The following is a 25,174-nucleotide window of genomic DNA, read 5'->3' as shown; positions in this document are numbered from 1 at the left end:
ACAAATTCAATAAAGAGTTTAAAATAGTCCACATCAAAAGATCTTTTTAAAAAAATCTATTCATTAATTTCCCCACTATGCATTAAGAAACTTGCAGCTACCAAATATTGTGGGAGGCTTGATATGACGATGAATAGACATTGTTTCTATTGTGCTACAATGTACAGTCTGTTGAAGGATACAGGCCAGGAAAGAGACTGTAGTACATGCTTGATGAAGAAGGACACTATTCATTGGGAATATAAAAAAGGAAAATTTAATCCAACCTTAGTGATGGTAGTGGTGGGGCTTGTCAGAGAAAAGTTCAAATGGTATTTGAATATGTTAATTTATGTTTGAAAATGTAAAAATTAGACCTAGTTGAGAGGTAGGAAGTGGGGTAGGTGTTTCACATAGTGGGACCAGCCCGTGTGAAGGCCCAGCATTGAGAGATGAACAGGACTTTCAAAGAACTGAAAAGAAGCTCCTGATGACCAAAGTACAGAGTTTGAGCAGACATAGAAAGCTAAGTCTGGAACTATAAGTGGGACTCGAATCATTCAGAGTAATGTGAACCTTTGATGGTGTTAGCACTTTTTCCTAGACGCAGCTGGGATGCAGTTGTGAGCAACTGAAGAGTTTTAAGCAGAAGTCTCAGTATATTGCAGTCTGGTGCTGTTTTCTAAAACTTGTCTATTGATTATAGCTACCCTGTTTTGTTTTTTTCATAGTATATTTTCCATTTTATTGTCTTTTCATAGAACAGTATTTCTTCAGTCTTTAAGGACTTGCCTCTTTACAAGGGCTTTGGTGAAGGACATGGGGCGGCACCTGTAGGTCTAAATTGAGGTGGAGGTGTGCAGTCCTTTCTGCCTTCCCCAGAAGGATTCCTAACTACCTTGCTGTGAATGGCACAACTCACACAGTAATGTAGTTTCACATACAGCTCGGAAAGCACATAGGCATTGAAAACACTCGCTTCAGAAGTGTCCCTGACAGTTACGGCCTCTAAGATGTTCTGAATGACTAACCTCTTACTGGCCTATCCTCAGGCACGCATCGGGCACAGTTAGTGCAGTGAACAGGCTGCACGTAGCCTCGGCCCTTTCTGGCACAATAATTGTTCCTTCTTTTCTTGGAAGCAGGGAGGAAAGAGCGTCCATCCTGGTGTTTTAAAGTGGTATCTCATTGTGTTTTTTTATGTGAATTTCCTTAGGGTTTTTTTTTGTTGTTGTTGTTGTTTGTTTAGTTGCTGAGTTGTGTCTGACTCTTTGCGACCCCACGAACTGTAGACCACCAGTCTTCTCTGTCCATGGGATTTCCCAGGCAAGAATACTGGATTGAGTTGCCATTTCCTTTTCCAGGGGATCTTCCTGACCCAGGGATAGAACCCTCATCGCCTGCCTGGCAGGCAGATTCTTTACCACTGAGCCACCTGGAAAGCCCAAATTTCCTTAATGGCTAAATGTTATTGAGCATTATTTCAGCTTTCTTTTGTGGCCATTGGTATGTCTTCTTTTGAGAAATATCTATTCAGATCCTTTAACCATTTTAAAATTGGGCTATTTATCTTTCCATTATTGAGTTGCAGGAGTTCTTTGTATATCCTGCATACAAATCCCTTACTGTATAAATAGTTCGTAAAGATATATGTGCTATCTTTTTTATTTTCTTGATGGTGCCATTTGAAGAAACACAAGCTTTTTAATTTTGATAAGTCCAATTCATCTATTTTTCCTTTTGTCATTTGTGCTTTTGATGTCTCATCTGAGGTTTTGTGTAACCCAAGGTTGCAAATATTTATTCCTATGTTTACTTCTCAGAGTTTTTTATTTTTAGCTCTTATATTGGGCCTCTGATCCATTCTGAGCTAATTTTTGTATATTGCATGAGGTTGGGGTCAGCTTCATTCTTTTGCATGTGGCTATCAAGTTGTTCAAGCACCACTTTTTTTTTTCTTTGCTATTATTTATATTCTGATAATGGGGAAAAGGGAAATGGGGAGGGGGCTGAACAGTTGTTGTTTTCATCAATCAACAATAATCTCTTTCATTATAACCATTTGTTGAATGGACTATTCTTCCCCATCAAATTGCCTGGCATCCTTGTTGAAAATCATCTGATCATAAATATAAGGATGAATCAATTGATTCTAATAATTTTATTAGATTCTAATATTTTATTGCAGTACTATAAACACAAAATAAGATTCATGTTAAAAAGTTTTAGTAGAAGTTATTTCCTTTGATCTATATCCCAATAGTGTATTTTAACTTTGAACACTACATAAATGGCTTCCTTGTTTATGCTTTCTCTGTCAAGTCTTAGTTGATGTAATTAGAAATTTAAAGTATTGTTCTGTAGTCACACTTCCAAGTATTTCTGAATATCTATCTCCTAAGAGTACATAAGTATTCTTGTGAAATTTAACATTAACAACCCTCTGTGTTGTCAGTTCCTTTCAGAGTGAATGAGAACTTAATCCCCAAAGCCCTGGTAGAGACCCCAAAGTGTCCCCCTAACTCTTTCCTTTCCTTTGACTTCCATTCCTGGGAAGGCAACTCAATTTGAAGTTATGGAAAGCCCAGAGTGGTAATAGACATGAAGAAAAGGCTTTACCCTCACAGAAAGAGACTGAAGGGTAATAGTCAAGTGAGGGTCTCCAGTCTGGGGTGCCAAAAATCTGGCCCTGGGACCACAGAAAAGGATGCTGGTCTCTCTAAGTAAGGAGACACAGTAGCCTCAAAATCCTCTCATTGGGAATAAGCACTGCATGATCATTTGCCTTTCTGGTGAACCATGCTTAGTTGCAGAAGCACACTTGGCCCATGTGCTTCTCAAGCCTGAGCTGCTGGGTGATGTGGGTTTTAGACACTTATGTTGAGATGGATTCTGAGGCTATGCTTAGGATGAGCAGGAAAGAATGCTGTCATTAATGATACCCACCATTGAAGTGGAATGGGAGCATGGGGTTCACATTGTAATATTTATGTGTGTGTGCAAGCTCAGTTGTGTGCAACTCTGTGCAATCCCATGGACTGTAGCCCACCAGACACCTTTGTCCATGGAATTCTCCAGGCAAGAATACTGGAGTGGCTTGCCATTCCCTTCTCAAGGGGATCGTTGTGACCCAGGGATCAAACTGGGGTCTCCTGCACGGTAGCCAAATTCCTTACAACTGAGCTACCAGGGAAGCCCTTGTAATATTTAGGAATTTAGTTTATCTGTAATGAAAGTGGAAAAAAATAGTCGCATAATCATATTACCAGTTTTATGTCTTTATTGGTCCAGGGTTGATTTGGCAGATCCAAAAGTAGGAAGTCAAGAGATACCTGGAGAACAGGCAACTTTGGCCTTGCAGTACAAAATGAAACAGGTGAAAGGCTAATAGAGTTTTGCCAGAGAATGCACTGGTCATAGCAAACACTCTCTTTCAACAACACAGGAGAAGACTCTAAACATGGACATCACCAGATGGTCAATACCAAAATCAGATTGATTATATTCTTTGCAGCCAAAGATGGAGAAACTATACACAATCAGCAAAAACAAGACCAGGAGCTGATGGTGACTCTGATCATGAACTCCTTATTGCAAAATTCAGACTTAAATTGAAGAAAGTAGGGAAAACCACTAGACCATTCAGTGTGACCTAAATCAAATCCCTTATGATTATACAGTGGAAGTGACAAACAGATTCAAGGGATTAGATCTGATAGACAAAGTGCCTGAAGAACTATGGATGGAGGTTCGTGACACTGTACAGGAGGCAGGGATCAAGACCATCCCCAAGAAAAAGAAATGCAAAAAAGGCAAAATGGTTGTTTGAGGAGGCCTTACAAATAGCTGAGAAAAGAGGAGAAGCTAAAGGCAAAGGAAAAAAAGAAAGATATACCTATTTGAATGCAGAGTTCCAAAGAATAGCAAGGAGAGATAAGAAAGCCATCCTCAGTGACCAATGCCAAGAAATAAGGAAAACAATAGAATGGGAAAGACCAGAGATCTCTTCAAGAAAATTAGAGATACCAAGGAACATTTCATGCAAAGATGGGCTCAATAAAGGACAGAAATGGTATGGACCTAACAGAAGCAGAAGATACTAAGAAGAGGCAGCAAGAATACACAGAATGATACAAAAAAGATCTTCATGATCCCGATAACCACAATGGTGTGATCACTCACCTAGAGCCAGATATCCTGGAATGTGAACTCAAGTGGTCCTTAGGAAGCATCACTATGAACAAAGTTAGTGGAGGTGATGGAATTCCAGTGGAACTATTTCAAATCCTAAAAGATGAGGCTGTGAAAGTGCTGCACTCCATATGCCAGCAAATTTGGAAAACTCAGCAGTGGCCACAGGACTGGAAAAGGTCAGTTTTCATTCCAATCCCAAAGAAGGGCAAAGACAAAGAATGCTCAAACCACTGCATAATTACACTCATCTCACACGCTAGCAAAATAATGCTCAAAATTCTCTAAGCCAGGCTTCAACAGTATGTGAACCGTGAAATTCCTGATGTTCAAGCTGGATTTAGAAAAGGCAGAGGCATCAGAGATCAAATTGCCAACATCTGTTGGATCATTGAAAAAGCAAGAGAGTTCCAGAAAAACATCTACTTCTGCTTCATTGACTACAACAAAGCCTTTGACTGTGTGGATCACAACAGACTGAGGAAAATTTTTCAAAAGATGGGAATACCAGACCACTTGACCTGCTTCATGGGAAATCTGTATGCAGGTCAAGAAACAACAGGTAAAACTGGACATGGAACAACAGACTGGTTCCAAATCAGGAAAGGAGTACGTCAAGGCTATATACTGTCACCCTGCTTATTTAACTTATATGCAGAGTACATCATGTGAAATGCCGGGCTGGATGAAGCACAAGCTGGAATTAAGATTGCCAGGACAGATATCAATAACCTTAGATATGCAGGTGACACCACCCTTATGGCAGAAAGCAAAGAGGAATGAGAGCCTCTTGATGAAAGTGAAAGAGGAGAGTGAAAAAGCTGGTTTAAAGCTCAACATTCAGAAAACTAAGATCATGGCATTGGTCCCATCACTTCATGGCAAATAGATGGGAAAACAATGGAAACAGTGACGGACTTTGTTTTCTTGGGCTCCAAAATCACTGCAGATGGTGACTCCAGCCATGAAATTAAAAGACACTTGCTCCTTGGAAGAAAAGTTATGACAAACCTAGACAGCATATTAAAAAGCAGAGATATTACTTTGCCAACAAAGGTCCGTCTAGTCAAAGCTATGGTTTTTCCCATGGTCATGTATGGATGTGAGAGTTGGACTGTGAAGAAAGCTGATCGCTGAAGAAGTGAAGCTTTTGAATTGTGGTGTTGGAGAAGACTCTTGAGAGTCCCTTGGACTGCAATGAGATCAAACCAGTCAATCATAAGGAAATCAATTCTGAATATTCATTGGGAGCACTGATGCTGAAGTGGAAGCTGCAATATTGTGGCCACCCGATGCAAAGAACTAACTCATTGGAAAAGACCCTGATGCTGGGAAAAATTGAGGGTGGGAGGAGAAAGCGGACAACAGAGGATGAGATGGTTGGATGGCATCACCGATTCAATGGACATGACTTTGAGTAAGCTCTGGGAGTTGGTGATGTATAGGGAAGCCTGGCGTGCTGTAGTCCATAGGGTTGCAAAGAGTTGGACACAATTAAGCAACTGAACTGAACTGAACTGACAATGTCCTCAGAGAGTCAGGTCTTTCTCTCTTTTCTTAACCCAGCCATCCTTAACATGTGCTTGTTCCTTTGTAGTTGCAAGATGGTTGCTCAAGCTCCAGTACTGCATTTGAGATCCAGTTGTAAAGAAAAATAAAAGGCAAGGTCAGCTAAATCGGCCTTCAATTTTAAGGAAGTATTCTCAGCAATCTCATTCAACAACTTCCACTTAGATTTCATCGGCTAAGACTGCATAGTATGGTCACGTCCTTCATCTGCAAGAAATGTTGAGAGATGTAGTTTTAAGCCAGGCACACTTATACTGTCATCAAAATTAGTGTTCTTTCCTTATGATCAGGGAGAATCCCTATCAGGAAGGCCTCTTAGTTTCGCCCAACATCCTTGTTTTATAAATAGGCATCCTTCAGCTTTATTGAACCAGCAAGAACTGCTTCCCTACCATCCCCAACACACACGCGCACACACGGACACAAAAGCAGCATTGCTTTTCTGTGAAGTGTTGATAGCAAGTGTGGGCCTCTGAACTGCATAAAAGATGAGGGTGGGAAGAACACATCTATCACATTCATGTTTTACTACTGAAACTGAACTTAAAATTTTATCATAAGATTTTTTGTGTTATTTTCTTTTATTCTGTAACATATTATTATAGTCGGGATCAACATAAATCTCAGGAGCACTGATATCATTGTGAAACAGCTTGTTATTCTTTAGGATCCCAGATCCACATTAACTAGCAGTATACTTTCAGCAAGACAATCTCTCCATGCCTTGGTTTCCTAATTTGTAAACTGTTGATAGTACTTTTTATGGGAAAGGTGATCAGATAATTTATGTCTAAACTTGAAAAATTTATATTCTGGAGTGAGTGAAGTTGCTCAGTCGTGTCCGACTCTTTGAGATATCATGGACTGTAGCCTACCAGGCTCCTCCATCCATGGAATTTTCCAGACAAGAGTACGGGAGTGGATTGCCATTTCCTTCTCCAGGGGATCTTCCCGACCCAGGGATCAAACCCTGTTCTCCCACATTGCAGGCAGACGCTTTACCATCTAAGCCACCAGGGAAGCCCCATATTGGAAGGGGGATATTATTAGTAATGATGCTTGTACAAGTGGCACAAACAAGGACCACTCCAGGCAGGCTGAGGACTATGGTCATCTACTTTTAAATGCAGGTGCCAGCGTACATGCTCAGTTGCTTAGTTGTATCGGATTCTTTGAGACCCCATGGACTGTAGCCTGCCATGATTCTCTGTCCATGGAATTTTCCAGGCAAGAATACTGGAACAGATTGCCATTTCCTACTGCATGGGATCATCCCTGTCAAGGGATTGGACCCAAGTCTCTTGCATTGGCAGGTGGATTCTTTAACACTGTGCCACTTGGGAAGCCCCTTAGATGTAGTTGAAAGAAATGAGAAAATAAATATAAAGCACTTAGCACAAAGCCTGACACACAGTAAGTGTTCAGTAGATACTAGCCAATATTTGATTTTACTATTGAAAAGTTTTATTGTTTTGGCTTTGCTTTTCTCGAACAATACTAAGCTTGATATTCTTCTTTATGATAAAGGATACTGGGCTGAAATAGAGAGAGCTTGAATTGATGCTTTTGAACTGTGGTGTTGGAGAAGACTCTTGAGAGTCCCTTGGACTGCAAGGAGATCCAACCAGTCCATTCTAAAGGAGATCAATCCTGCGTGTTCATTGGAAGGACTGATGCTAAAGCTGAAACTCCAATACTTTGGCCACCTCATGCGACGAGTTGACTCACTGGAAAAGACTCTGATGCTGGGAAAGGTTGGGGGCGGGAGGAGAAGGGGACGACAGAGAATGAGATGGCTGGATGGCATCACCAACTCTGTGGGCATGAGTTTGAGTGAACTCTGGGAGTTGGAGATGGACAGGGAGGCCTGGGGTGCTGTGATTCATGGGGTCGCAGAGAGTCAGACACGACTGAGCGACTGAACTGAACTGAAGGTTTTCAAGACTGAGAAAAATCCAATTGAAAATTAAACATCAAACCTCTTTAAAGGAGGAGCAATGCTGAAAGACACTGCAGAAATTCTTAGTTATAAGGAAGATTCTGGAATTACAGTGCATGACCTGTAAACTGTTTGTACCATTAGAAGCATGAATGGAAGAACTGGAATTTTAATGGTTTTGTGTAACATTTCTCAAAGGTTTTGGTCTGAAGATCCCTTTACCCTTAAAAAAATTTTTGAGCACCACAAAAACGGTTTAGTTTATATGAGTTATATCTATTGATATTAGAAATGAAAAAGGAGGCAATTTAAAAATATTCATTTAGGGAATTCCCTGGCAGTACAGTGCTTAGGACTCCACACTTTCACTGTCAAGGGCCTGGACTGGATCCGTGGTCAAGGAACTAGGACCCCTCAAGCCACTCCATGTGGCCAAAAAAATTATTTTTTTCATTTACGATAACTTTATATATTAACATAACGAACATATTTAAATGAAAGAAACTATCTTTATAAAAGAAAAACTGTTAGAGGGTTCATGTTTTACCTTTCTACAGATTTCTTTTTTGACTGGTTTAATAGGGTTGAATTTGTTGCAATATGTTATGGTAAAAAAGTATGAATAAGATACACTGTTGGAAAAGTGAGGGAGTATTTTAATAGCTTTTCTAGATAATTATGGAAAACTCCACAGTAGTTTCTTAAAGGTTTATTATAAATTGAGATCTGAAATCATATCAATTAACTTTTTGCACTTTTTACATTAAAGCACATCAGTCTGTTCTGCACTCTGAATGAATCTTTAACTTGTGATTTTGTAACATTATCCATTATTCAGTTGGAAAATATTGTTTCACTGAGTTAGGCAGATATTTCAAATGTTCACACATTTCAGAAACCTAATACTTTAGAACATTCTAGAAAACATATGACACACATTCCATTAGCCATCAGAATGAAGGTATCATCACATGTCACGTTGCCTCTGGAAAACTCCATGGTGGATTTCTGAAAAAATGAGAATAATAAAGACAAATCATGTCTTATTATGAAAATAGTTTTGATTGCATGATTCATTGAAAAAGTTTTAGTTTCAGGCCACACTTTAAGAACAGTTGATATGGTATGATATGAGCTATTAGATAAACAAAGAAAATAAACAAAAAAAACTTAACCACCTTCTTTTCTCTTTTAAAATCCAGTAGACAATATGACAAAACACACAAACAGTAAAAGGCTAAAATATAGTCTCCGGTGGCAATTGAAAGTCTCTTTACAATGAAGGTAAGTAGACAAGCTTATAGAAACATATGACTTGTAATTTAAAGGTCTTTCTCATTTTTTGGGAGTTTGAACCCTGTTAATCATTAGCATTTCAAAGCATGAAAGTAGCTCTCTTTTGGGAGCTCAAAGTGCTTCACTTCTTGGTCTTCTCCCCATTTCCCTCCACCCCCACCCCCACCCCCGCCCAAGATGGAATCTTTGCAGAAACATACAGGGTGGCAGAATACTAAAAATATTTTAGTGCATGTTTTCTGTTTGCAACCTAGATTAGAAGCTACTCATTTTCTATGGAACAAGTTTTCTTTGCAAGTACAAAATAGATGATATTCTTACATGAAATTTGTTGCATGTGAGGAACTGCTAGATAAACCTATTTTGCTCTCCTTATTCTATTATTCCAGGCCCTTCAAAGTAGGAAGATAACGCAGGCTGATCCTAGTTTTTGGAAAAAGCTGCTTGCTAACTAGTTTAGGCTGCAGGAAATTCATTCAGCGATACTGCCAAGGAGAAACGTTTTTTAGGCGCCTTGCTCCTTACTATTCAGTTTCCCAATGCACTTACCACACCCTTCTGGCTGCATGGTAGGTCCTACTGTGTGGTCTGCTGGGAAATGAACCGATTTCAAGACTACCTACTGTTCAGCAAACACCTTTTGTACTTTCTTTTAGGTAAGTCTGATTTTATCTTAGATCAGTCCAGACTCAGATACAGTGTTCAGTTCAGTTCAGTTCAGTCGCTCAGTCGTGTCCGGATGTCAAATCAATTAAAATTACTTACACTAAAGCATGAATGAAAGACGGATATCAAGTGTTCAAGAACCAAGAACAAAATGATGAACTGAACAAATAAACTTGAAAAGGGGTGACTACATGTGGCCACAATGCAGTACTCAGCTTTTCTTTGCAACCATAATAAAATCCAGTAAGATATAGCACAGGGAACTCTACTCAATACCTGTGTGGAAACAGAATTTTTAAAAAGAATGGATATGTGTATACAGGATTCACTTTGCTATACACCAGAAACTATCACAACAGTGTGAATCAACTGTATACTCCAGTTAAAAAAAACCCAAAAAACAGTAAGTCATTTAAGTTTTAATCTCATTGTCTTAAGTGCCGAGGCCATAACTGAAAGACAAGGCTGGTAATGCAATGAGACCTGAGATCACTAAATAGTTATGTTTTGCAGACCCACAGATTTAGATAGTTAAGGTGAAAGAGGGTGAAGTGACAAGATGACAACTCTCATTTGAGCAGGGTGTTTTGACTTCAAGGCCATTGGTAATAATTCTGAGACCCTTCTGACATTTCATTATTCCTCGTATTTGTTTAACTTCAGCACTATGAAAATTCCACACTCTGATTTACAACTGTTTTTATGTTAAGACAGGGCCTGGAAGTTGGGTGTACATGACATAGCTTAAGCTAATGCCACCTCCACCCTCTTGTGCAGGGCGCCCTCTCTCCTTCTCAGCCGTTCCAACTCCCGGGCTTGGCTGAGAGTAGACGACGAGGTGACTACCCTGCCCAAAAAGCAATTAAGGGTGTATTCCTGAGTCTTCAGATTTTCGCTCTTGCCGTGACCTTTCAACAGGCAGGCGGTACGGCGCCTGCGGTGATCCGGAGCCAGCAGTGAGCGCTGGATGCAAGCAACAGGCACGACCGACATGCCATTACTGCGATTCTCCAGCGACAGCAGTGGGCGGCACATGAATCTTCTTTCTTCAACCCTTCTTCACACAGAGTCCCACCCTCACCGGAAGTGAAGCTGTCTCCACGTTACGTCACTTCCGGCCCGGAGCCAGCCGCTTGGCGGAAGCGAGCACGTCCGTGCGCGGTAACTTTGTTCCCGCCTCCTTTGCCCCTGACACCACTCACCTTCTGCTTTCTCGGAGCGCGACGTGCGTGCGCGCCCCCGGCCTTGCGTCAGGGCCGAGGGGAAAGGCCGAAAGAGCGAGGCTAGAAGGAGGGGTTGCGGAGGTTAGGGCCCAACCAGCAAGTCCCGTCGTCCTCCCTCCTCCTGACGAAGAGCGGAGAGGGAAGGGGAGGAGCGAGCCGGGCCGGCCGCGCACTCCAGGAGCCTCCTCGTGGAGGGGGGGAGCGGAGGAAAAGGGCAGCACCGCCACCTCTGCTCGCGGCGGCGGAGGAAGAAGAAAGTCAGGGCCCATACCCACCGCCAAAGACTCAGAAACGCCCCCCCGCCCCCATCTCCCCGGAAACAGCCCCCCGCCCAGCCCCGCACACTCGCTGCCCCAACCGTGAGCCGCAGCCGGGTCGCCCCCGCCTCGCCCCGCCCCGCCGCCCGTCCCTGCGGGCCGCAGAGTGCGCGAGGCCTTAGGCCGGGAGTTGTTGTCAGGCCCAGGCCACTTCCGAGGCGCCCGCCGTGTGTCGCCGCCACTACAGGAGGACGACGTCGACGCTGAGGAGGAGGAGGAGGCGGCGGAGGCGTGTTGTTGTCTCGCCCACTCCCCTCCCCTGAACTCGCACCCAACGTCAGGGCGCGATGAAGTGAAGCGGCGACGAAGGTGGTACTTCCGCGTTGCGCTGCCGGAGCCGAGAGCGCAGCCGAGGCCGCTCCCTCACCCCTGGGGGGCACTTGGAGGACTCCGGACTCCCCCGCAGGTCAGCACCCGGCGCATCTGGTGTTTTTGCGGCTGAAGCTGGGACGACAAGAGCGATCGGGAGCTCCTCCGCCCGGATTCCTGCTGCCCTCGGGCCCGGAGGCCGCTACGTACCCCACTGTGACCTGGAACCCAGGGACCCAAGTCCCGATCCGGATTATCGTGGCGCTTCTCCCGGACGGCCCTGGTGCTCGGTGTCCCTCCGCCGCCGCTGCCGCCGTTCCCGTTTCCGGCGGGGGAGATGGCCAGGATCTGACCCGGGAGGAGGCCGCACCCGCGCCGCGCTCTGCGGCGGGCTCTAGGCGATGCCGAGCAGCTCGGACACGGCGCTGGGGGGAGGCGGGGGCTTGAGCTGGGCGGAGAAGAAGTTGGAGGAACGCCGCAAACGGAGGCGATTCCTGTCCCCTCAGCAGCCGCCGCTGCTGTTGCCGCTCCTGCAGCCGCAGCTCCTGCAACCGCCGCCGCCCCCGCCGCCTCTGCTCTTCCTGGCTGCTCCCGGCACGGCCGCCGCCGCAGCCGCCGCCGCCGCGGCCTCCTCCTCTTGCTTCAGCCCGGGCCCCCCTCTGGAGGTCAAGCGGCTGGCGAGAGGCAAGAGGCGCGCAGGAGGGCGGCAGAAGCGGCGCCGCGGGCCCCGCGCCGGGCAGGAGGCGGAGAAGCGTCGGGTCTTCTCGCTGCCCCAGCCGCAGCAGGACGGCGGTGGCGGTGCTAGTAGCGGCGGGGGTGTGACCCCGCTGGTGGAGTACGAGGATGTAAGCTCCCAGTCCGAGCAGGGGCTGCTGCTGGGGGGGGCCAGCGCGGCAACGGCGGCGACGGCTGCCGGGGGAACGGGGGGCAGCGGCGGGAGTCCGGCCTCCTCCTCCGGCACCCAGCGTCGCGGGGAGGGGTCGGAGCGCAGGCCCCGCCGGGACCGCCGCAGCAGCAGCGGCCGCAGCAAGGATCGCCACCGCGAGCACCGGCGGCGGGACGGGCAGCGAGGCGGCGGCGAGGCCTCCAAGTCCCGCAGCCGCCACGGCCACGGCGGCGAGGAGCGGGCCGAGGCCGGCAAGAGTGGCAGCAGCAGCAGCAGCGGCGGCCGGCGGAAAAGCGCCTCGGCCACGTCCAGCAGCAGCAGCAGCCGCAAGGACCGAGACCCGAAGGCCCACCGGAGCCGGACTAAATCGTCCAAAGAACCGCCTTCAGCCTATAAGGAGCCGCCCAAGGCCTACCGGGAGGACAAGACCGAGCCTAAGGCCTACAGGCGGCGGCAGCGGTCTCTGAGCCCGCTGGGAGGCCGGGACGACAGCCCGGTGTCTCACCGGGCCTCGCAGAGCCTGCGGAGCCGCAAGTCTCCCAGTCCGGCGGGAGGTGGCAGCAGCCCCTACTCGCGGCGGCTGGCCCGCTCCCCGAGCCCCTACAGCCGCCGCCGCTCCCCCAGCTACAGCCGCCACAGCTCCTACGAGCGCGGCGGCGACGTGTCCCCCAGTCCCTACAGCAGCAGCAGCTGGCGCCGCTCCCGGAGCCCCTACAGCCCGGTGATCAGGTGAGTTCGGCGTCCCGAGCGTCCGTCATGGGCTGGGCCGGCCAGGGCCCGGAGGCTGGGCTGGAGGTGATGAGACTCCGCAAAATTCGGGTCTGCGGGCGGGGCGAAAAACCCCACCTCTTTCGGGGCTTCCGGTGGGGGGGGCGCTTTCGCGCGCCCGGGACCCCTGGTGGGGGGTTTGGAGGGGACAAAGCGATAGATCCAGCAGACTCTCCTCGCTCTGGAGAGGCAGGGTTCTGGGGAAGAGTTCAAAGTTTTAAACCTGTTGCATTAATGTATTAACAGGTTTCTCTAAACTGCTGTTAGCTTTTTCCAGCCCAATTGCTTTGGGTAAAGCAAGAGGTGGTTGGATTTGTCACAGTTTGAAAGCTCTCGGAAGAGGTTTCATTGCTGGAGACGTGGGACTGGGTTGCGGCTTAGGGAGTAAATAGTAAAGGAGAGTCGGCGCCAGGTGCTGGTGTCAGTTCGGTGTGGGTTGCATATGAGGAGTCCGGCGATGGGAGAAGCAGCTTTTCTGTCAAGTTCGTTGTTTCGGAATGTGGAACACTTTAAGTGAAAGCTCTTGGTTATAAATTCTGAAGATACTAATTTTGTATTCTTGTGTGGAATAGTTTTTTCACCTGACCTTCCAGTCCTGTTTTTAGAAAGAAAAAAATGGCGAGTTTGTTGTTTCATTGTTTGTGTGACACTAAGTTGCTGATAACGTCATTTAAATACAATCTAGTTGCTGTGATCCAGTATAGTGACCGAGTGAATGACTTAGTACTGAACGTTTCTTACACTACTACACTATTTAAATTATTTACATTAAAGTTAACTGAACCTTTAAGTATCAGGATTTTTGTTCAAATATCTTTGAAAAGTATAATTTGATCTAGTGAAATTGCAGTAATTCTTTTATGCAGCTGTTATGCCTTACCTGTTATATAATACTATTATCCAGAAAAAGTGTGTGCCTTGATATGAATTTATATCTGTTAAGCAAAATAAATTGAAAGTAACTTTTGAGGATATTTCATGTTCTTAAATTCCCTTAGATGTGTAGGAATTCTAGACTTTTATAGTTTAGGATATTGGAAAATGTTTGTCGGTTTTTTTTTTTTCTATTGGTCTTTTCAGTAATGCCAAGCAGCTGCCGAGCGTGGTTATGTTGAATATGAGATGTGTACCTGTAAAATTAGATCTTCTTGAAGCGTCAGCCTAGTGTTTGTAAAGATGTGATTCCAGTAGAGATTTGTGTTTGCCTTTAAACCAAAACAGCTGTATAAATATCTTCATTCTTGCAGGGTTGCAGCACACTTACAGTGTTAGTTGATGTGTTAAGCAGAGAATATCAAGATTGAACACTCAATTTCACCATATCTAGCTTCTATATCTTGTAAGAGTTTATCTTTTACTTTAAATGGAATATGTTAGGTTTGCCAAATGTTTGTATTTTTTGCTGGTAAATTTGTTTTTGACTGATTAGGTCTAAGTTTCAGTGCTTTAGATAGATATTAAGTGTATGATGCAGGTTTAAGAATGAATTTTGTGTTTATCAGACTTTTAGTTGCTAGGTACTTCAGTGAGGTCCTTTATTATCTAATAGTGCTGTGTATTTTGTATTTATTACAGAGCAGCATTATGTGTGGTTAGGGGTGTTATTTTATATTTAGCAAGTATTTATTGAGCATGTATTATATGCCAGTTTGAGGGACTGAAATACAGCAGTGAAGAAAGACAAGGTCCTTCCCCTTATGAGCCTGGCATTCTAGAGGGTCCTTCATACAGAATCTTTTCATGGTGTCTGTACTGATCACCCATGTTTATAAATGGTTGGATTTGGAAGAAGCTTTGGAATATATTGGCCAACATTCCTGACAGCTAGCCTTTTGACTGTGCATGTATACATCTAGAGGTGGGAAGATGTTGTATTACTTTGCGACAGCCTATTCTGTTAGATTGGGAACTTCTACTCCTGATTTGCCCAGTTTCTTAGCAAGTCCCTGGGAGATTTCCATTTCCTAAACTTTAACAGGGAAATACTTGTATTTTTGGATTATTTCAAGGATTAAATGAAAAATTTGTGTTTTGTGTGTGTTTAAAATTGGTAAATTTTGCTGTATTTAAATTACATCTCAATAAAACTGATATTTTTAAAGGGAAAAATTTGTGTTTGTAAAGTATAGAAATATTATAGACTATTACAGAAATATAACATTGTAGAATATTTATTGAATAGCTTGAATTGCTGGAATTTTTCATATTGAAATCAGAAATCTGCCTCCACATAACTTCTGCTCACTGCTTTGAGTTTAGCTTTTTGTAATGGTTCAGAGCAAACATGTATGCTGCTTCTTCAAAATGTAGACAGTTGTGTCTTCCGAGTTTTTTCTCTGGGTCAAAAACCTAATTTTTCATACAGTTTTTAGATTTCACATTGTATTATGCCTAGTTTGTCAAATGTCCTACTTGAAAATAGAACTCAGAATATATAGTTAAAATAGTTGATTGAAAAGCTTGATTTTTAAATATAGCAAATGTGTTATTACTGTTTTGGAACAAGTAATTGATCTCTCTTGTCCACGTTAATGCAGAAAGTTTTAAGTAATTATGGTAGATGGCCCATATGGTTTAATGAATAGACTGTTGGATTGTGAGCTCCATGAAGGAAATTAGCCTGTCTTGCCTACCATTGTATTCCTAGTGCTCAGGGTAATATCTGGCACCAGTAGACTTATTAATTGTTGAATGGAGACAGGAAGGGATGATGGAGTTTACTGAGCATATGAAATGCTGTGGGCCTAGATACTTAAAAGAGTATCTTTTTAAGTTATCTTTTTAACACATAGCAACTATGTGTTTTGCTATAGGAAATAGCAGAGTGATATTTTGTAGCACTCATGGAGCTTATATATTAATGAATTGTCAGTGAAGATATTGTAAGGAAATGCATGCACCTTTAAAATGGTATTGAAACCATGGAATGAAAGTTTTTCTCTGCATTCCTAGAATAAATCCTCTATTCCATTGACTTCTACTTCCATTGACAACTTGCTCTTGCCTCCATCTGACTCTTTAGCCCCTGATGCGCATGCTTTTCATAAAGTCCTTTCTTTTTCTCCTTTATAATCAGGTTACCGTATTTTCTCTGCTAGTTGACAGTTGGGGTGTGAGAAGTCACATCATTCTGCTGACTGGCCTTGCAGTAGCTGTGCAGGTGGCCTGCAGAGAGGGGCTGTGTAGGTGAGAGAGCGGTGCTGACGTTTAGGTTGTACTGAGTGTCAGGCTTTGACCGATACTTACCATGCATTCACCTCCAAAACCTGTGTTGTGGTTGGAACATTCTTGTTGATAGACTGGGAAATGGAACCTCTAAAAAGTTAAGTGATTTGTTCCAAGGTCAGCTTGGATTCAAATGCTGAGCTGATTCTGAAGTATAAACTCTTGATATAGATATTGTGCTGTAGGGGTTCAGGGGAGCTGACCACCTCACTTGGTGATCTGTTTTGCTAAAATTTACCGTTTGGTTACTTGTGTGTTAATTTCTGTTTTCTGACCATCTCTGCAGCGTTTTGAGGATTAAAAAAAAAAATTCAAAAAAACCCAGATTCTTCTAAAGGTTCTTTCAGGTCATTGTCTTTTAATTTGTAGGTTTTATGAATAGGAGGCTAAAAACATTTCTTGGAGGCTCTAGTAATACTTAGTTATTGATGGTTGTTTTGCAATGGCATGTCTTGGTCTGAAGTCACTCAAGTCAGACCAGTTGCAATCAGTATAATAAATTGCTATATGTAATTGATACCTTTTCTGAACCTGTGGAAGTTTTCTTCCACCAAGAAGCAGCAGAAGCCTCGATTATGGAATAATGAGACCCTGAGGATCTAAAGACAGGCATAAATTTCAATGAATTTACTAGCATTCACTTGCATATGTTGTAGGGTACCTCTGTTGTGGATTATTTAGTGTTCTGTCCTAAAAACTGTAGCTCAAAAGTAAATAAAATGAAGACATTCCAGAATTTTTAAAACACTATTACTCATAAAATACTGATTTGATATGTACTTACTAGAAATGTCATGAATATCCATAGATGAATTGAGTTCTTAAAATGCTTTTCAAAAGCGTTAAAAAGATAGGCTAAACACTCAGAAGGGATGGAAATTTAGGTGAACTGTCTTATGTCTTAAATCTCTAAACCTGTAATCACTCCTTTCATTCCCAGGATGGCCTTGTGTTTTGCTACTTCTCTGACCAGGCCTTACCTGACATTTGTATCTACTCATTCTGTATCACATTTTTGTTTTAAGACTGATATTAGTGCCTTAGTCCAGGGCCTCATTTGTGAGCAGACTTCCTGTTATTCTTTTCGTCCCTGTTCATCCATTCTTTTCTTCCCAGTTCATTCTTTATCCAGGAGAGTTTTCTGAAAATTTTGTGAAAATTGTGTCACTTCCATTAATTAAGTCCACATTTTCTAGTGCATTGTCAGTTAAGGCCTTTTATTATCTGGCCCTGATCTATCAGAGTTCTACTTTTAGAGGCACTTCTATTTCTCTACATTTTTACTTTTGCCGTTCCTTTAGCTTGAAATCCCTTTCTTTCTCTTCTCTGCCTCCACCTTTGCAGCTCAAAATCCAGCTCAAATTCCACCATCCTGAGACCTTTCTCCATTCATCCAGAAAAAGTTAATTCCTTTTTGTATATCCTTATAGCACTTTGCTGTAGCTTTAATGTAGAGCTTTAAAAAATTTAATTGTTTGTCTGACATTTCCCTACTAGATTGCAAGCTCTTAGAAGGCAAATTCTAAAGTGTATCTATTAGTGGTTGAATTAATTTAAATATTTTTTTCCACAGATTAATGCAAACCAACTTTTGCACAGATGCCAGTTGTATCTCTAAACTTACCTACTGTTTTGGTTCACATATATTCCAGGAACGTGAAAGTGAAGTCTCTTAGTTGTGTCCGACTCTTTGCGACCCCATGGACTGTAGCCTACCAGGCTCCTCCGTCCATGGGATTTTCCAGGCAAGAGTACTGGAGTGGGTTGCTATTTTCTTCTCCAATACTCCAGGATGGGGGAAGTAATTGTTTTGATTTTTAAGTGAAGAATTTAAGAACCTCCCTCTTTTAGCTTATACTTTGTTGGAATGAGTCAAGGATACTGGGAGTCACTTTTAATGTGAATAGAATGAATTCAGGGACTTCCCTGGCAGTTCAGTGTATAGGACTCTGCTTGGGGCCAGTGTTCAGATCCGTGGTTGGGGAACTAAGATTTCACATGCCAGGATGTGTGGGGACCCTCCCCTACCCCCCCCCACAAAAGAATAAGTTCAGACTTAGTGTTTGTATTTGTACTCTGTTGTGTGATCAAGATAATGATCTGTTTTTCTTGGTGAACATTTTCTGAATAGACTTTATGTCAAACTTTCATTTCCTAACTCTGAAAAATTAATAGCTATTTCTGAAAAACCAGTTGAAAATTAATGTTGCTTAATATTTAAGGTCATTTAAATTTTTTATTCTGTATGCTTTCTATGAATATCACTTAAGTTTTTGCTGTTGTTTTTGTTTTTGGTTGACTTTGTTTCATATGTAGATATTTGTAAACTTTAAACTGGATGTTGGAAGCAAAAGTATTTGCTAGAAAAATCAGTTCTTGTTTAGTTGCTTAGCCATGTCCATCTTTTGCTACCTCCCATGCACTGCAGCACACCACGCTTACCTGTCCTTCACCATGTACTGGAGCTTGCTCAAACTCATGTCCACTGAGTCTGTGATGCCATCCAACCATCTCATCCTCTGTTGTCCGCTTCTCCACCTGCCTTCAATCTTTCCTAACAACAGGGTCTTTTCCAATGCGTCGGCTCTTTACATCAGGTGGTCAAAGTATTGGAGCTTCAGCATCAGTCCTTCCAATGAATATTCAGGACTGATTTCCTTTAGGATTGATGGATTTGATCTCCTTGCAATAAAAAGACTCTCAAGAGTCTTCTCCAGCATCACAGTTCAAAGGCATCAATTCTTCGGCATTCAGCCTTTTTTATTGTCCATCTCTCACATCTGTACATGACTACTGGAAAAACCATAGCTTTGACTAGACGGACCTTTGTTGGCAAAGTAATGTCTCTGCTTTTTAATATGCTGTCTAGGTTTGTCACTGTTTTTCTTTCAAGGAGCAAGTGTCTTTTAATGTCATGGCTGCAGTCATCGTCCACAGTGATTTTGGAGCCCAAGAAAATGAAGTCTGTCACTGTTTCCATTGTTTCCCCATCTATTTGCCACGAAGTGATGGGACCAGATGCCATGATCTTCATTTTTTGAATATTGAGCTTTAAGCCAGCTTTATCTCTCCTCTTTCACCTTCATCAAGAAGCTCTTTAATTCCTCTTCTGGAAAAGATCAGTTTTCATTCCAATCCGAAAGAAGGCAGTGCCAAAGAATGTTCAAACTACTGCACAGTTGCACTCATGTCACATGCTAGCAAAGTATTGCTCAAAATCCTTCAAGGTAGGCTTCAACAGTATATGAACGGGGAACTTCCAAATGTAGAAGCTGGATTTAGAAAAGGCAGAGGAACCAGAAATCAAATTGCCAATATCTGTTGGATCATAGAAAAAGCTGGAAAAATCAGAGGTATTATTCACAGTGATTTTTGTTCCTTGAATTTATACATGTGCAAATTATGGTAGAATCTAGTATTCTTAATGGAGAAGGCACTGGCAACCCACTCCAGTACTCTTGCTTAGAAAATCCCATGGACAGAGGAGCCTGATGGGCTGCAGTCCATGGGGTCGCTAAGAGTCAGATACGACTGAGCGACTTCACTTTCACTTTCTACTTTCATACCTTGGAGAAGGAAATGGCAGCCCACTCCATTGTTCTTGCCTGGAGAATCCCAGGGACAGGGCAGCCTGGTGGGCTGCCGTCTATGGGGTCACACAGAGTCGGACACGACTGAAGTGACTTAGCAGCAGCAGTGTTCTTAATGTATTTGGAAAATAAATGTAGGTTAGAGGATCAAAGTCAAGGCTAAAAATTGGAATTTACATAAATGGAAATGAAAAAGGTAGTGAGAGGAACTGAAAAGTGAAAGTAGTTAGTGGGCTGAATGCCTCCCCTTTTCTGTTTCTGCATTTTCAGTTGCATAGGGATACTTTCACTGAGGTATTTTATTGACACTTCAAACTTTGTCCACCATTTAATTAATCATTTCACTTCTTTTGAAGTCATTTCTTTTTCTGATATTGCTCTTCATTATTTCTTATTATTCTCAAAGAATAATAGAGGCTTATGTAGACATTTTGGTAGTACAGAGAAGTATAAGAGATTAAAAGTCCCTTTGAATCTACCTACCTGAGATGAACCCCCTATGACATTTTGATGAACATTCTGCTAGACTTCTGTGGGTATATTTGCAAGGACATAAGATTTTACATAACATACTATAATTCTATTTTGTACCCTGTACTCCATAGTGTATTTTTTATATTGACTCCTAGTATTCTGTTACATGAATATAGCGTAACTTGTTTGGCCAAGTCCATTTTGCTAGATTCTTAGTTTTTTGGTTTTTTCCCTATGATCATGTATGCATCACAAAATTTTTGTGTGCATTTGTTCATAATCTCTCCTAGATTGGATTTCGTAGGGATAAAATTGCTGGGGTCAATTTATAGGCAATGGTAACCCACTCCAGTATTCTTGGCTGGAGAATCCCATGGATGGAGAAGCCTGGTAGGCTACAGTCCACGGGTTCGCAAAGAGTCGGAAACGACTGAGCTACTGAACAGAACAGAAGCTTGATACACTATCATATTGCCCTTTAGAAGACTTTTATCAATTTATATTTCTCGATGATGTAAGAGTGCCTGTTTCTTTGGTCTCACCGTCGCTTGGAATTATGATGCCTTTATTTTCATTCATACAGTGATTGTTCTAATTTCTTGATTTATTATTTTGTTTGTTGTTTTTCTAATTTATAAGAGCTCTTTGTTTTAGATACTGTTTTTTGTGGTACTAATACTTTTGTGAGTCTTTTAACCTTCTTTATATAGCTTTTAGTTTTAATAAGTTTTTGATTTGTGTGTGCATACATGTTTTAAGTGGCATTAGTTTCTCTCAAACATCCAGTGGGAAAACCTTAGTAAGACTTAACTCCTTGCCTTCCGGAGTTCTGATGAATTGCTTGTTCTAATTGGTTCTTAATGGTCTTTGTGTGGTGTGCTCAGTCATCTCAGCTGTACCTCTTTGACCCTATGGGCTGTCGCCTGCCAGTCTCCTCTGTCCATGGAATTCTCTAGGCAACTATACTGGAGTTGGTTGCTATGTCCTTCTCCAGGGGATCTTACCGACGTGGGGATTGAACCTGCATCTGCCTGTATCTCCTGTATTGCAGATGGGTTCTTACCCACTGAGCTACCTGGGAAGCCCCTGAGAAGTAATGATCTTTAGTGGGCTCTTAGTTAGTTTGGAACTCTTTAGCTCATGTCCCTATTGTTGGTCCTGCTTGCTTTGGGGCTTTACATTTTTGAGTCCCTCCTGTTTTCTGCATTCAAATTAATCTTAAAATACCACTTTGAATCTGTCATTTATAAAACATGTTTACAGAGTCAAATTCTTGAATTGGGTATTTAAGATTCTCCATTGTAGACAGATCCAAAATAACCTTATTTCTCACTGTATATGCTGATGACAGTACAAACTGGACTCCTTACTATTTTAAAAATATGGAGTTGTAAGCTCCTATACCTTGGTTTATGTCATACCTTTCATTGGCCAGTCCTGTTTGTCCATTCTTTCAACCATAGTGTGGGTGTCATCTATGAAGCCTTCATTAATCTCATCCCAAAGTGCTTTGTCTTAATGCTTTTTTCTCTGAGATCACTGTTATGTATACTTACTATATCCAGGCTTACATTAAATAGTATTCTCCTGCCTAACCCCAGGTATATTGGACATGTTTTATATATTCATTTTTAAAAATTCAGTTTTATTGAAGTATAACTTTACATATAGTATAGTTCACCAGTTTTAAGTGTATAGTTAAATGGGTTTTGGCAAATATATATATACACACACACCTGTGTGACAGTCATCACAGTCATAATAACTGGAACATTTCTGTTGCCTCTGAAAGTTCCCTATGCCTCTTTGCGGTCCATTCTCTGCTTCTACCTGTGGTCCTTGGCAACCAATAATTTACTTTCTGTCACATTAGTTTTACCTTTCTTGATGTCATACAAATGGAATTATATGGTATGTAATTTTTGATGTCTTCCTTTTACTTAGCATGCTTTTGAGATTCACTGATGTTATTGTATGTTCTAGTGGTTTGTTCCTTTTTATTGCTGAGTAGTATTCCACTTACGAATATACCACAGTTTGCTTATCCTGCTGCCCAGCTGATAAACAATTGAATTGTTTCCAGTTTGGGGCTGTTGTGAACAAAGCTGCTGTGAACATTTGAATATACTTTTTTTTTTGGTGAGCAAATTAGGGGTGGGCTTGTTGTGTTGTATGGTTAAGTGAATGTTTGACTTTATAAGAAAATGCCAGCCTGTTTTCCAAAATGGCTGTACCATTTTGCATTGTAGTTGGCCATGTTTGAGCATTCCAGTTACTTTGCATTCTTTTGTCTTTGATTTTTGCTGTTCTAGTTGATACATAGTGGTATATCATTGCGGTTTTATTTACAGTTTCCTAATGACTCGATGGACATGAGTTTGAGTGAACTCCGGGAGTTGGTGATAGACAGGGAGGCCTGGTGTGCTGTGATTCATGGGGTCGCAAAGAGTTGGATACGACTGACTGAACTGAACTGAACTGACTGACTGACTAGTAATGTTGAGCTTCTTTCTAGTTGTTCTTCGTGTCTTCTGTGAAGTATTTTAAAATGTTTTTGTCCATATTCTTTGTGAATTGAATTGCTTGTCTTATTGAGTTGTATGAGTTCTGTACATATCCTGGGTACAAACTCTTTATCAGATAACATGTCTTGTAAAGGTGAGTCAGTCTGTGGCTTTCCTTTTCTTAACAGTAATTTCAAAGAGCAGAAGTTTTTAATTTTCATGGAGTCCCACTTGGCAGTTTTTTTCTTTTATGATTTCTGTTCTTTGTCTTCCCATCCTGCCCTCAAACTGCCTAACTCATGTTCACAGGTTTTCTCCTCAAGTTTTGTTTTTTTTTTTTTAATTGAAATATAGTTGATTTACAGTGTTGTGTTAGTTTCTGGTGTATAGCAAAGTGATTCGGTTATATATAGATATATGTATATCTTTTTTCATCATAGATTATTATGAGATATTGAATATATGTATCCTTGTATATTTTTAACTTGTTACAGTTTACCTTCATGTATAATATAACATTACAGGAGCATATCTCCATTTTCTTCTTGTCTTTTGCACTGTTCTTGTCATGTTTCATTTCTACGTGTGTATAACTTAACGTGTGCTATACGTAGACATGAAATGTGAAATGAGAAAAGTTATTTACCTACTTTATATATACCTTTTCTTTTTTAAAAATTTTGCGTTTATTTTATTTTTGGCTGTGCTACGTCTTCATTGCTGTGTAGGTTTTTCTCTAGTTGAGATGAGCAGGGGCTTCTCTCTAGTTGTGGTGTGTGGGCTTCTCATTGCAGTGGCCTCTCTTATTGTGGCTCCCAGGCTCTAGAGTATAGGCTTAGTAGTTGTAGCACACGGAGAAGGCAATGGCAAGCTACTCCAGTACTCTTGCCTAGAAAATCCCATGGATGGAGGAGCCTGGTGGGCTGCAGTCCGTGGGGTTGCTAAGGGTCGGACACGACTCAGCGACTTCACTTTCACTTTTCACTTTTACACATTGGAGAAGGAAATGGCAACCCACTCCAGTGTTCCTGCCTGGAGAATCCCAGGGAAGGAGGAGCCTGGTGGGCTTCCGTCTATGGGGTCACACAGAGTCGGACACGACTGAAGTGACTTAGCAGAAGCAGTTGTAGTACATGCGCTTATTAGTTGCTCTGTGGCATGTGGGATCCTCCCAGATTAGAGATTGGACCTGTGTTCAGTGCATTCTCATGCCTTGGCAGGCAGATTCTTTACCACTGAGCCACCAGAGAAGCTCTTATGTATACCTTTTCAAACATTTCTCTTTACTTTGTATAGACCCAAATTTTAATATGATATTTTTCTGTAGCCAGAGGGATGGTTTTGAAAATTTCTTTTAATGTAGGTCTGTTGTTTTCTCTGTTTGAAAAAGTCTCCATTGCAAAAGATATTTTTACTAGGTATAGAATTCTGTATATACTTTGTTTCCCCAGGTACTTATTTCATTTCTAACTCAAGTAGTTTGATGAGAATTTTTGTAATTGTTTTTACTTCAGCCACTGGATTTTAAGTTCCATGAAGTTCTTTTATAATCTTAGTGTCTCTTAAGCATTTATCACCTGTGTGTATTTATAGGTGACAGATACTTGACAAATAATTTTAGATTGATTTGAATTACAAAATATCCAGCATTTCAGAACTGAATAAAATTTCATAGGGATTGCATGGAATCCAGAGATTAATTTGGGAGTACTCCTGTCTTTATCCATTGCTTGTATTGTTGGGGTTCAGTTGCTCAGTTATGTCTGACTTTGTGACCCCGTGGGCTGCAGCGTGCCAGACTTTCCTATCCTTCATCTTCTCACAGAGTTTGCTGAAACTCATCACTAAACTTTAGTTGATGATGCCATCGAACCATGTCATTCTCATTGAGACCTGATGCTGGGAAAGACTGAGGGCAGGAGGAGAAGGGGTTGACAAGAGGATGAAATTGCTTATATATAAAACTGTTAATACATTTTGCTATTAACAGGGTCTAATAGTGGCCTTGAAATAAATTCATGATGACTAGAGCTAATATGCTGATTGCAGCCATGAAATTAAAAGACGCTTACTCCTTGGAAGGAAAGTTATGACCAACCTAGATAGCATATTAAAAAGCAGAGACATTACTTTGCCAACCAAGGTCCGTCTAGTCAAGGCTATGGTTTTTCCCGTGGTCATGTATGGATGTGAGAGTTGGACTGTGAAGAAAGCTGATCGCCGAAGAATTGATGCTTT

General features: G+C 42.1%; 2 protein-coding genes and 1 pseudogene across 3 annotated transcripts in view; 1 reads left to right on the top strand and 2 right to left on the bottom strand.

Moving 5' to 3' along the window:
* Window positions 1–775: 775 nt before the first annotated feature.
* LOC148778371 (small ribosomal subunit protein eS26-like) lies at window positions 776–2,809 on the bottom strand (annotated as a pseudogene).
* Window positions 2,810–8,311: 5,502 nt separating this feature from the next.
* On the bottom strand, window positions 8,312–11,603 carry LOC129551958 (uncharacterized). Its single transcript, XM_055420172.2, has 3 exons — window positions 11,548–11,603; window positions 10,843–11,508; window positions 8,312–8,686 (listed from the first exon to the last, which is right to left on the bottom strand). The coding sequence occupies exons 1-3, from the start codon at window positions 11,601–11,603 to the stop codon at window positions 8,653–8,655; spliced, it is 756 nt and encodes a 251-aa protein (XP_055276147.1). The 3' UTR covers window positions 8,312–8,652.
* The window catches only part of CDK13 (cyclin dependent kinase 13), a 136,258-nt gene continuing 122,293 nt past the window's right edge, over window positions 11,210–25,174 (top strand). Inside the window, exon 1 of one of the 2 annotated variants that reach the window (XM_055421149.2) lies at window positions 11,210–13,104. In XM_055421149.2, coding sequence (XP_055277124.1) covers window positions 11,891–13,104 — 1,214 coding nt within the window. In that variant the 5' untranslated portion in view covers window positions 11,210–11,890. The remainder of the gene's footprint in view (window positions 13,105–25,174) is intronic. The other variant, XM_055421150.2, reaches the window with a different exon arrangement.

The sequence above is a fragment of the Moschus berezovskii genome, chromosome 3 (genome assembly GCF_049115385.1).
Source record: "Moschus berezovskii isolate FMDL1 chromosome 3, NW_MosBer_1.0, whole genome shotgun sequence".
Lineage (NCBI taxonomy): Eukaryota > Metazoa > Chordata > Mammalia > Artiodactyla > Moschidae > Moschus > Moschus berezovskii.
The sequence above is the reverse complement of the archived record's forward strand: the minus strand, read 5'-3'. Positions and strand labels throughout refer to the sequence as shown.

What these genes read in the sequence shown, in the direction of transcription:
- LOC129551958 (XM_055420172.2), bottom strand. Translation starts at nt 11,603, where the DNA reads ATGCGCCGGGTGCTGACCTGCGGGGGAGTCCGGAGTCCTCCAAGTGCC. An exon ending in CCTCCAAGTGCCCCCCAGGG is followed by an intron (nt 11,509 to 11,547) that starts GTGAGGGAGCGG and finishes CGGCTCCGGCAG; the next exon opens with CGCAACGCGGAAGTACCACC. An exon ending in GCGCTCCGAGAAAGCAGAAG is followed by an intron (nt 8,687 to 10,842) that starts GTGAGTGGTGTC and finishes TCATTTTTTCAG; the next exon opens with AAATCCACCATGGAGTTTTC.